The following is a 12,952-nucleotide window of genomic DNA, read 5'->3' on the forward strand; positions in this document are numbered from 1 at the left end:
CCTTTTTACTTTGAGACAGGGTCTTGAAAGTTGCTGAGGCTGGCCTCAAACTTTGGGATCCTTCTGCCTCAGCCTCTTGAGTCCCTTTTTCTAGTTAGGATCCCATTCTTATGAAAGTGCATGGTGGTGGGATTCACTATGTTGTTTTCATATATGTACATGGAAAAACTATGTGAGAGTCATTCCACTGTCTTTCCTTTGCTTATCCCTACTCTTTCCCTCCATTCCCCATTTTCTAATCTACTGCACTTCTATTTTTCCCCTCCACCCCCTCCCCTTTATTGTGGGTAGCCACCTATCAGGATAAACAGTCTTAACATCTGCCATTTCTCTATTTCTCCCTTTATCTCCTGATCAACTTTCTCATCTTTCCACCTGTATCCTTCAACTCCTCCTCTTATTCTCATTATATGACTCCATTTATGTGATTTTATTTCCTATCGGGTACTCATCATCTACCCTTTCTCTCAGTTGGGCTCTCACTATTGTTCTCTTGAGGTCCTTCTCACCTAAAGCTTTCCAACTTTGTAAGGAATAAGGACACACTTTCAAAACAGGTCATTTCACTGTTTTGAGTTGGTTGAGTCTTTTTGGTGGTGCTAGGGATTGAACCCAGGACCTTATGCTTATAAGGCAAGCACTCTACCAACTGAGTTATATCCCTAGCCTGGTTGAGTTTTTATCATATAAAGTGCTAAGAAAATCAAAGCTAATTTAATTCTGAAGAACAGAGGATTAAGTTGTCAAGAGCTAGACTTCTCACATTGCAGTCTGAAGACCATGAATGTGAATAAGGACGCCCCCCCAACACAAAGTCATTTCAAATTGAGGCATTGTTACAATGAAACATTTTATTAACTTTTCCTCAGAAAACACACTTGTTAACACAGAAACTCACAAAATAATATAAACTAGAGGGGAAAATTGTCAAACAATTATCAACTACAGATAATCCCTTGGATATTTCATTGTGTTTGCAATATTTCTAAAAATATCTATTTATCTAGTATGCTGTGCTTCGAATGTGTTCCCCTGAAGTTCAAGTGTTGGAAATAATTCCCAAATTCATATGTTAATGTACTTGGAGGTGGGTCTTCAGGAGGTACTTAGGGTTAGTTAAGGTCTTGAGGGTGGGGTCCCCACAATGGTATTAGTGGTTTTTTAAGAGGAGGAAGACAGACCAGAGCAGACACGCTTGCTCTGTCTCACCATGTGGTGCTCCCCCCATGTTTTATTGCAAAATGAAGACCCTCATCAGACGCAAGAGCCATAATTTTGGACTTCCCATCCTCCAGAACCATGAACCAAATACACTTAGATTTTTTATAATTACCTGGTTTCAGGCAAGTTTGTTGTAGAAACAGAAAATATACTAAGAAATAATGAATAGACTATTTTCCATGTTATTTCCTTTTGCTCATATCTTTTGACTAAAATCAAGAAATTTTTTGGTTTGACTTATAATTCAGTCTTTTACCTATATTTTCAACAATTTTTGGTTAACTTTGAGCTTTCAAACTATATTCTTTTTCTGAAAATTATTTTAGGTCCTTTACATAAAATAACTTCTGTTTTCTCTCATATGAATTGGTTGTAGCTTTCAGAACAATGTCAAATACAAACTTTTATACATGAATGTTTTTTAAAACCCGACTTCAATGGGAATACCTGTAGATGTTTTGCTCTTTTGCTTGAGATAACTATTCCATATCATCTGAAAAAAAAAACTTCTTAGTTTCTAAGGAATTTATAGTACTGTTTGTTTTATTTATTAAATATATATAAACCATATAACATAAAATTTAACTTTTTTAAGTGTACAACTGGATGGTTTATAATATATTTACTAAATTGTGTAACTATTTTAGTCATTTTGGGGTTTTTGTGTTTCTTTGTTTTTTTTGTTTTTTTTGGTTTGTTTGTTTGTTTTGTTTTGTTTTGATTTGCCACTGGGACCAAAAGACCTGACAACTACAATTTTAGAGGAGGAAAAGTTTATTTGGTGCTCATGGGGGTTTAGAGGTCTCAGTTCATAGATGGCCAACTCCGTGGTTCTGGGCCTGAGGTGAGGCAGAACAACATAGTGGAAGGGTGTGGAGGAGGAAGCAGCCCAGGACAGGGCCACAAGGAAGCAGAGAGAGCATTCAGCTCACCAAGGTCAAAATATAGCCTCAAAAAGCACACAGCCCAGTGACCTATCTCCTCAGCCACACTCTACATGCCTACTGTTACTACCCAGTTAATCCCTATTAGTGAATGAATGTATTAGATTGAGGCTCTCATAACCCAAATCATTCCACCTCTAAATTTCTGTATTGTCCCACACATGAATTTTAGGGGGATACTTCATATCTAAACCATAACAGTAACCATAACTGCTATCTAATTCAGAATGTTTTCATCATCCCAAGAAGAAACACCATATCTATTGTCATTCCCCTAAATCCTGGAAACCACAAATCTTCTTTCTATTCTATAAATTTGCCTACTGGATATTCATTATACATAGTTTCATACCTTACTGGATATTTATTATACATAGTTTCATACCTTATATAGCCTTTTGTGTCTGGCTTCTTTCATCTCACATGTTTTCAAGTTCAATTCATAAGTAACATGAAACCAATTCTTCATTTCTTTTTATGACTGAATAATATTCCATTGTATAGGTACATACATTTTATTTATTCATTTGATGGACATGTAAACTTATTTTTCATTTTTATGTTAGGAATAATGTTGCTATGAATGTTGTGTGGATATGTTTTCAATTCTCAAGTTTACACCTATGTTTCCTTTAAGAGTTTTAGTTTTAGCTCTTTTCTTTTGGGGGTCTTTTCCATTTTGAGTTAATTCTTACATGTGGTATGAGGGAAGGATCCAACTTCACTCTTTTGCATGCAGACATCCAGTTGTCCTAGCACCGTTTGTTAAAAAGATTATTCTTTCTCCTTTGAATTAACTTAGTACTCTTCATGAAAAGGTCATTTACCATACATGTATGGATTCATTTCTGATTATCAAGTCCATTTAATATTTATTGAGATAATCATAAGGTGTTCCTTCAAAATGAAGTATTTCTAGATATAATAATTTTTAAATAGTCAAGGGATGATGTAAACTTAATAATGGTGAATTATCCCTTTCAAACTCAGTTAAATTTAATTAGTGATCATTTTGTGGTTATAAGTGGGATTAATGTGTCATTTACTTTGTGTCATCTTTGTCAGGCTTTGTTACCAGGTTTATGTAAGTTTTGTGAAATGACTTCCATCTTTTTCTATGATTTGGGAAAATAAAGTTTAAAGTAGTTCATAATCTAAAATGTTTGAGGTCCCCTGAATCCTCCAGAAGGGTTTTGCCTGAACCTTCCACAGATAAGATGCTAGTCTTATCTCTGGAGGTCTCAGGTCTCTGATAGGTTTAAGCCACAAATGACTACTTGAGTCCCTTGAGGTTAGGAAGTAGTCACTACCTTAAGAATGATTGTATCCTCTTCCCCTCCTTCCAAGTCAGCTGAAGTCATCCTGCCCTTAAAAACTTCCCTTACCTGAGGTTGCTGTCATCCCTCATTTGTCCTAAACACCCATCTTCTTTTCCCTGATCTCCAGCTGTTACTACTTAAAGAAAATACTGCCTGTAAAGCTGACATGTTTGCTTTCCTAAATACCTTGCATCTGTCTTTACATGAAAATATGAGCATCGATGTGATGGTTAGAACATCGGTTTGGTGCCAGGCTGCCTGGCCACGAAAGCTGACTCTTCTGTGTACTAGCCATATGACCTTGGCTGGCCTCTCGGCTCACTAACTGATAAAACAGGGATAAGAAAGGAACCCACTGGATTGTAGAAAGCATACACAATGAACATTCATAAAGTATTTAAAATAATGCTTGACCCTGAAGAGTATCAAAGTTCAGCACATAAATACATTTGTCTTTTAAAGACTGAAATATCAGAACTTAATTGTACCTCATTTTAGTTTCGTGACCTACTGATTTTTTTAAATAAAAATATCCTCCTCTTTATGAGTGCTCACTCTTTCTGGCTCAGCAGCCTTTCTTTCCCTTAGGTCTTTGGAGTCTACCTACTGATTCAGACTACCAAGCCCCCTCCAATGTCAGATAGCTCATCTAAGTAGAGTTTGACAAAGTTGGGGCCCTTTGTTTTTTGCTGTAGATCCTCCAGCCTCTTCCAGAGCAAAAGTTAGAAAGTCTGTGATCCCTATTATACCTTGAAAAGAGTGACAGCATCCCCACAGCTGACGCCAATTCTCAGATGACCTCATAGCTTCCTGCCACACCTGGACCAGCAGAGAGAATGCATCCGACATGACACTTGTGGGACGTGCCTTTTCTCAGTTAACCACACATCTGCATATGGACACAAATCTATCTTCATCCTAGTTTACCATTCTTCCAATCTCCACTTCCTTCTAGAAGTTCCTGTCTTAAACTCAGTTTGTTCAAAAGGGGGCTTAGCATCTCAGCCAACCATTATTTTCTTCCTCCTCCTCCCCTCCTCTTCTTTCTCCTCCTCCCTCCTCCTCCTCTTCAGGTTCCTTAATTTGCAAATGGTGTCAACATTCACCAGCCATCCAGGAAAAAAAACCCTGGAGGTTATTATGGACACTTTACTCTTACTACCTCACCAAACACCAGCCATGCTCCATAGTTTCAATCTTTTAAGTTTCCCTTCATCTCCTGCCAACATCTCTTTACCTAAGCTTCTTGTCCTCGGTGTTGCTCATCTATCCATCCTTTACCCCATTCATTGGGTGATCTTTCACAAATGCAAATATGACTTGTATAAAATATTTCCTTTTTATTTTTTTGAGGGGGGAGCCCAAGTTCCTTAATTTGGGCTCCAAAGTTCTACCTAACCATCTGTATACAATAAAGGACACAAAACTACTCATTTTGGGCCCGTCGTTAGGAATATTTACTCATTCCTCTTTCTCCTGTTTGATGTCTTAGATTTTCCCAGTTTTTTCTTGCATGATCAGTTTTTCTCTCTGCTAAATCAATTGCATTACCACATAGACTTGCTCTGTCAACTTTGTCTTGGTTTTTAGAGTTTCCTTTGGTCCAGCTATAGCCATTTGTTTTTTCTAGTTAAACTTTTCATCAGGGATGTTTCATGCTTGTCTCTAGAGATTTGTCTTGTGACCATGACTGGCCATTGCCCATATGACTTCTCCCCTTCTCGGCCACTGAGACTGCTTCATTGGAGCCAGGAGCAACCTCCAGGCACCAAAGGGGATGGGAAACATTTCATCCTCACCTCACTCTAACTCTTCCTAGCATTTAACACTTCTCACCATCCTGAAAATCATCTTTTCTTTCTTTGGTTGACTTTGAAGAAAAGTATTATGACAAGCACTACACACCATTTCTTACTCTCCAGACATTATTACTGGGGCAGAGTTAGTGAAAATAACCCCATACTAACTTTATCCTATCTACCCTCTGTAGGGATTTAAACATGACACCATTTATGTGCTATTAACTTCCTTTTATAGGTTTTCAATTCAGACTTGTCTATGAGTTCTAAGTTAGAAACCTCTTCCTATTTAACATCTCTCCTTCAACATTCCATTAGCATTTAGAATCGTCCATGTCCTAACTGAGCCATCACCCTGTCCTACACTTATTCCTGCATGTCCACATGCAGACCATGCTCACACACAAACACAAACAGATGCATGCTCATTGCAAACATGTACCACACACATGCATGCTTGCACACACAATCACACCGATCTTCCCCCAAAGTCCTCCCTTATCAATTAATGCACACTCCTCATCTGCTTTTGCTAGGAACCAGAGAATCCCCCTTGACAATCCACTGCCTGCATCTTCACTTGTACACATCCCCAAGTCCTTTGGACTCTACTTCCCCAATGTCTTGAATATAGCCATTCCTGTCCCCCTTGGCTTGTGACAAGAGTTGTCCAAGTGAATCCCATCCCTGGCCTGGACTTCTTTAATAAGCTCCTAAATGAACTCTCTACTTTTCACTTTCCCCTTTAGCTGCCATCCCAACCCATACACTGCAAAGTTAGCTTTTATACATACAAACTTGATTATGTCACTTCTTCTTAAAAACAGCTGCACTTAGAATGAGGTATAAGCTGAGGCAGCATGATTGAGGAAGGCCCCATTGAAAAAGCTGAAACCTCAGAGATGAGTAAAGAGTCAGCCTGAGGAAAGACAGGGAAGGGTTGCATTCCACTTCAGGGAGAATGCAAGTGCAAAGGCCCTGAGGTATGAAGGTTTAGGTAATTAAAAGAGAGAAAAAAAGTCAAAGTGGTTGGAGCACAGTGAGGCAGAGAATGCTAAGAAGTGGTGGGGGAAAAGGTGGCAAAGGCTGAGTTATATAAGACCTTATAGGTCATGAAAAAGTACTTTAATAATTATTTTAAATTGTATATATATATATATACACACAATTGTATATATATATATATATATATATATATATATATATATATATATATATGAATTTTTCCACCCATTGACCATCAGCTCCACATAGCAGAATCCATGTCTGTTATTTTTCACTTTGTTCACTTTTTATTTCCCGTGCTTCATACAATGTACAATGCCTGGCACATGCAGCCAGGTCAAAACACCTGGCAATCACCAAGATATGCTGTGTCATTCTCTCCTCCAAGGTCCCTGTTTTGGTCTAACTCATCAAGGGATAGTTGTGTCTGAAGATTTTTTTTTTATTTTTGCAACTGCAGGGGAGGCAATACTACTGACAGCTGATAGGTAGAGGCCAACCCCCACAACAAAAAACTATTTTGCCTACAATGTCAACGGAGCTGCCATTGAGAAACTCTACCCCAGTTTATACCACCTATCCTCCAAGTCCTGTGAGCCTTGCCTTTCCTGAAAAGTTTGCCTTCTGATCAAATGGTTTGTATCTGAGGCTTCTCTTCTGGGCTCCCCCAACTTCCTTACTGTGATCCATCTCCTTGCCTGTTTTGTGTCCCTGGAAGTAAAAGAGTTTGGGGTATAGTTGAGCATCCCTAATCCCAAAACCTGAAATCTGAAATGCTCAATAATCTGAAATTTTTGAGCTCTGATATAACATCACAAGTGGAAAATTCCACACTAGACTTCTTGAGATGGGTCACAGTTAAAAACAGGCACACTCAAAGTATTGTATAAAATTACCTTCAGGATATATGTATAAGGGGCATATGAAACATAAATGAAATTTGCATTTAGACTTTGCTCCCATCCCCCCAAAATCCCAAACCCCAAATACTTCTGGTCCCAAGCACTCCAGATAAGGGATGCTTGGCCAGTATGTGCTCCAGCTGCTGGTGTACCTAACGCAAGCTGGGTGGTGATTGATATCTTTTCTTGAGTGGATTCAGCCCTCCACCACCAACACCTGCAAGTGGCAATAGGTAGGAAGGTGTTAATTCCTTTCATGGCAACATTTAAACACATATAATTGACACCTATGAACTCTCAGGACTTCCCTAGCCTTGTGTCTATCCTGCAAACTACTTGTCTCCCCAGGTTTGTGCTCGTCTGCAACCTACAGAAATGGCTACTTTTATGGGTATGACCTGAAAATATGACTCAATTAGTCACTGACTTCTTAGAGTTATTCAAGTTTAATCCCAATAACATAAGACATAGAACTAGGGCATATGACAGATTCCTAACAACGAAAAAAATAGGGCGGAAGCTTCATTTGCAGTTGGCTTGCTTGTGAGTCACATCTACTTATACAGCAAGCGTGGGCCTGCTGATGCTCAGCAAAAATAGAAATCCCTGTAGCCACACACTTGTGTTTCAGATCTTGTGCCCACCATCAGAAATGCTTGAAGCCTTCTGCTTTGGATTCAGGTTTTGAAACGGACTCTGGTGGAAATGCTGTGCCCTGGGGAAGGGTCTCTTCCCCTCCTGTCTTGCTGCTCCAAACTCCATTGATTTCTTCCTGGTCCTCTCTCCCTGCCCTGGTGGCTCTGATCCTGCTGACTGGGGAAGGAGCAGCCCCAGGTGCTACAGGTGAGGGCAGGGGTGGGCACCTCACCTCCAGCTCACTGCTGCTGCTGCTGCTGCTGCTGCTGCTGCTGCTGCTGCTGCTGTTGCTGCTGCTGCTGTTGCTTCTCCCCCTCCTTCTCTTGCTGTGAAAGAAGCACCTTGCTATCGGACCTGGAACATTCACTACTGTTGGAAAGGCTTTGTTCCTCCTCCTCCAGCTGTTGGTCCTGCTCTTGGCCCTGGGTCCTCCTCCTCTCCAGCATCTCCTCAAAAAGATCTGGCAGCTGAAGCCCTCTCGGATGCCGTGTTGGGCATGCTCCAGCAAGGCCTCCAGCGTGGGAAAGACGCGGCAGCAGGCCAAGCAGCGGAGCCCATAGTTGGTGGTGACCAGCCAGTCTGGGTGTGTCTGCAGGTCCTGGAGGCAGCCCTCCAGAGGCTCCGCAGTTCTGCATCGTCGGTGTCTGGGCAGCAGTTGTTTTTGCTGGCTTCCAAGTCCCAGTGCAGGTCAGTGTTGGAAGCCAACTCAAAGGAAGAGCCTTTCTGCCTCTGTCTCTTGATGAACTCAGCTTCGTGGATGCGGGGCTTTCTGCTGACCGGCTGGAAACCAGTCTCTGTCTCCCAGGCCACTGCCACTTCCGCGCACTGTTTGCACTCGGGTGTATAAGGCGCACACACTCTGTGGGGCGGCATCCTGGTCATTGTACATACAGGAGTAGCAAGACTGGTACTGGGAGTAGGACTGGTAATCTGAGGACTGGGACGATGGAGAGCTACTCCAGCCCAGCATCCCCCGAGCCCGGGCTGTGAAACAGATGTCCTTCTCATGGGGAAGGGCAGGTCCTGGCCGCGGAGATGTTTCCTCCCTCTTGTGTTTCCTGAGAGGCAGAAGGACATTTCATCAGTGCCCTCCAAGGGATCCGTATAGTACCTACCTTCAGCAACTGCAGATTCTGGAAAGTGCAGGCTTCCTGGGACCTTAGTGTGGGTCCCATCATCTGCCTTTATCGGTTTCCTCATAACTCAGAGATACATAATGCCTGCAGTATGGGGTGATGTAAGGATCAAGTAATTATATGCATGTTATCAGCAAAAGACTTGAGTTAACCCCAAAAGGCCACCATCTGGTGATAAACTGATTGTATAGCCATAGGATGCAATTCTATCTATGAATAAAATGATGAACTGTGGATATGTGCAACAATGTGGGTGAATCTCTAATGCATGCTAAATGAAAGAAGTCAGATTTAAAAGGCTGCACAATATTCAATTCCATTCAGATGACATTCTAGAAAAGGCAATTTATAGGGACAGAACAGTCTGCCAAGAGCTGGCAGTAAGGGCTAAGGGGTGGGGAAGAAGGCCTGGACCATAAAGGTGCACAAGGGAATCGTTGAAAGTTATCATGTTCTGTATCTTGATTCAGGTGGTGGTTACGCAAATGTACAGATATAACAATGCTTCAAATTTGTACATTTAAAATCCGTAAAGTTTATGTACATAAATAACAACTTAATGAGGCTCATGTAAAAAAAACAATGAATGGCAAGTGCTTTGAGTCATTCAACCACTCCTTCCCCTTCTCAGTTTGTGACATGTCTCTTTTTACCCAGAGGAGCATCTCCCCCACCCCTACTTGAACACTTACTATATCCATCACTGTGTAAGTGCTTGTCACATTTTAACCTCCTTTAATATTCAAAATAACCCTAAGAAACTGCATTATTATGAACTCCCATTTGACAGATGAGGAAACTGAGGTAGAGACTTTAAATGACTGGTGGAGCCATTTGGCCTCAAGAGCAAGTGATACCCTGAGAACACAATCTTTGCCCAAGGACACATCCTGATGACCTTCAAATGAATGTTCTAGATTAACTTGAATCAATTTATTATAAAGAAATGTTTACATCACTGCTAAAGTCAAAGGATTAACATGCTATTTCTTCAAAGACACATTAAAATAAACATACAAAGGTGAACATTTCACATCTTCACACACATGTCCTGAAACCACCTGTGTACTTGAATTGCAGCCTGCGTCTCCTATAAAGACTGATTTCCTCCTCCACCACCATCTATTTTGATGGTGAATACACCCTTCCTCTGGGTCTCCATCCCAGAGAGTGCACCTAGCTCACCTCCAGCCCTTCCTTTTGACCCACCTGGCCGGCACAATTCCATATTCTCTCCTGTGGACTCAGGGCTGGTCACACTGAGGGTCCCATCAGTGGGTGACTGTTCTCCCCTGTGGTCCATGAAGAAGCGCCTCATGACTTGAAATCAGCACCCAGAGTCTCAGTGCTTCCAGCTGTTTGGTGAAAGTTGGCGTGGGGCTGTACTGAAGCCCTCTGGTTGGCCCCGGCCCAGTGGCTGCTGGACTCCTCACGGTCACTAGGATCCTGGCTATATTCTATGATGTCATCAGTGACATGGGTCTGTTCTATGACTCATGGCAAGGACAGAGACCCAGCCAGGGTGATAGGAGAGGCTTCCCAATGTGAGCTCATTTCCTCTTGAGACCTTTTCTGTCTGTATGTTATCAGGGAAACAAACACAAAACACAGATACATACACGTATGCACATGAAGACACAAACTATAAACACATACACAGAGACATTACACATGCATAAACGGGCACACACATGCATGATCACTCCACACACAAAAGCTAATATGCTTGAACACACAGACATTCTACATGGTAGCACAAACACACACACACATTCATACACCCTTGGTCATGAAAGACACACACATTCACTTAAGCCCACATACATACATGCACACAAACTCACGCCAGATGCACTGAACCACACACATGCTCCCATACCTACCATCATCACCCAACATCAAGTGGGTCTACTTCGCACCAAGGAAACAGGATGCAAAACATCTTACCTCCTCCACACTACCTACCCCAGAATTCCCCCTGGTCCTCTTTAGGCTCCTTGTCCTCTGAGTCTCCATCTGTCTCCCGTATACACACCTTGGCTCAGTTCCTGCAGCTCCAGACTTCTCTCTGCTGCTCAAACATATCAGGATCTTCCCTCCCAGGCTCAGGTCCCTGGCACTTATTTTTCCTCCTGTCTGTTCCAGGCTCTCTCCCTTGCCTCTCTGTAGGGCTCACTCTCATTCCCATCTCCGCCGAAATGTCACCTTAACAGAGAAGGCTGCTCATTCTCCAAAGGAAAAAGTACTCTTCAGCCCTCCATCTCTGTTACCTTACCCTTCTTGTCTTTTTGTTTTGGTGTCATCACCCTCAGGCATACATAATGTTCATGTGTGTGTATCGTGGACTTACCTGTATCTGTATCCTCCTTCTTAAATGATAGCTTCAAGAGGGTAGAGATGTCCTTTGTTTCCCCTAGTATCTAGTACTAGTTATATCCCTAGTATCTAGAGCAATGTTTAACATATTAACAAGCACTTGAGAAATAATTGTCAAATTGACAGATAAATAAACAACCAAAACTTCAGGTTGACAAGGGCATCTGTGCCTCATGGAGCTGGCTGCTCTTTACACCTAAGATCTCTGCAGCTCCTAGGTATGCTCCCATGAGGACTCTGAGGATGGCCTCCCCTCCACTTACACAAGCCCTACTTTGGCCACAATCAGCCTGGCACAAATCCAATATGCCATCTTTCTTTGCTCCAGGATGTCCTTTCTTTTGAATACACTTCCTCCAGCACACTCTGCACCATTTTGCTCTGCAGTTAATTCTTTCCCAACCCCTGCTCAGTCTCATCAACTTTATTCTTTAAAATTTCCTAAAAGATGATGGATTGAAAATAATGCCGATATTCCAGAAGCAATAACAACATCATCCACACGCCCAGCCTCTTTCTGCCTCCTTCTTTCCCAGAAGAGGCCACTGCTTGGAGGAAAACACAGGGAGCTCTGATGAGTGATGAAAAGCCACGCCTGCAACAACAAAGAGATGTTCTTTTTTCTTTTTTCTTTCTGGTACCCAGGGTGCTTATCCACTGAATGACATACCCAGTTCTTTTTATTTTTTATTTTTTATTTTGAGACAGAGTCTCCCTAAGTTGCTTAGGGCCTTGCTAAATTGCTGAGACCAGTTTTGAACCTGGGATCCTCCTCCTGCCTCAGCCTCCCCAAGTTGCAGGAATTACAGGCATGCACCACTACACTCTAAATGTATTTTTTCTAGCCAGATAAATAGAGACTTGCCTTACAAAACAAGGGAATACAAAATTAAAATAAGATCAACACTGTAAAAGTTAGTTGAGAAATAAATATTGTAAGTTAGAATTCTTGTTTTAATTTTTCTTTCTTCCTTTTTCCTTTCTTTTTCTTTCTTTCTCTCTTTCTTTCCCTCTCCTTTCTTTCTTTCTCTCTCTCTCTTTTCTTTCCTTCCTTTCTTCCTTCCTTCCTTTTTAACTTGGAATTGAACCACTGAACTACATCCCCAGTCCCTTTCTTCATGAGGAGTATGTACTGGAGTTGAACCCAGGAGCATGTTTACTACGAACTTCATCCTCATTCCTTTTTAATTTTTTAGACAGGGTCTCATTAAGTTGCTGAGGCTGGCCTTGAGATCCTCCTGCCTCAACCCCTGGAATTATTGGTTACAGATTACAGGTGTGTGCCACCACACTCAGCTGGGGAGGTTATAAATTTTTAAGGGACAATGTAAATAACAATGTATGGAGGAAAAGAACACTTAGTCAATAAAGTATACAGAAAATTTATTTACTATTATAAAAAATTAACTGCTGTGAAATAATTGGAATGGTTTCATATGGTTAAATGTTGTGTTTTAATTAAAAATATGTAGAAAGAAAATACAAATTAACATTTATAATTATGGGGTTGATTTCTCCACTTAAATTATAATCTTCACAAGCATTATGGGTCTTGGTCATCTTTCTAACTTCATTGTTAAAAAAAATCTTACTCTTTCCATTTGCTTTTCTCTC

The 12,952-nt window shown here is 41.2% G+C and overlaps 1 protein-coding gene across 1 annotated transcript; it reads right to left on the reverse strand.

The window, feature by feature from the left end:
• Positions 1-7,859: 7,859 nt before the first annotated feature.
• Fam170b (family with sequence similarity 170 member B) lies at positions 7,860-10,280 on the reverse strand. The gene is given in 6 exon segments (XM_047552067.1): positions 7,860-8,283; positions 8,286-8,442; positions 8,445-8,642; positions 8,644-8,874; positions 9,643-9,649; positions 10,168-10,280. Coding segments are annotated over 6 exon segments (924 nt in total). The 3' UTR covers positions 7,860-8,065.
• Positions 10,281-12,952: the final 2,672 nt, after the last annotated feature.

Source organism: Sciurus carolinensis, chromosome 5 (genome assembly GCF_902686445.1).
Source record: "Sciurus carolinensis chromosome 5, mSciCar1.2, whole genome shotgun sequence".
NCBI lineage: Eukaryota > Metazoa > Chordata > Mammalia > Rodentia > Sciuridae > Sciurus > Sciurus carolinensis.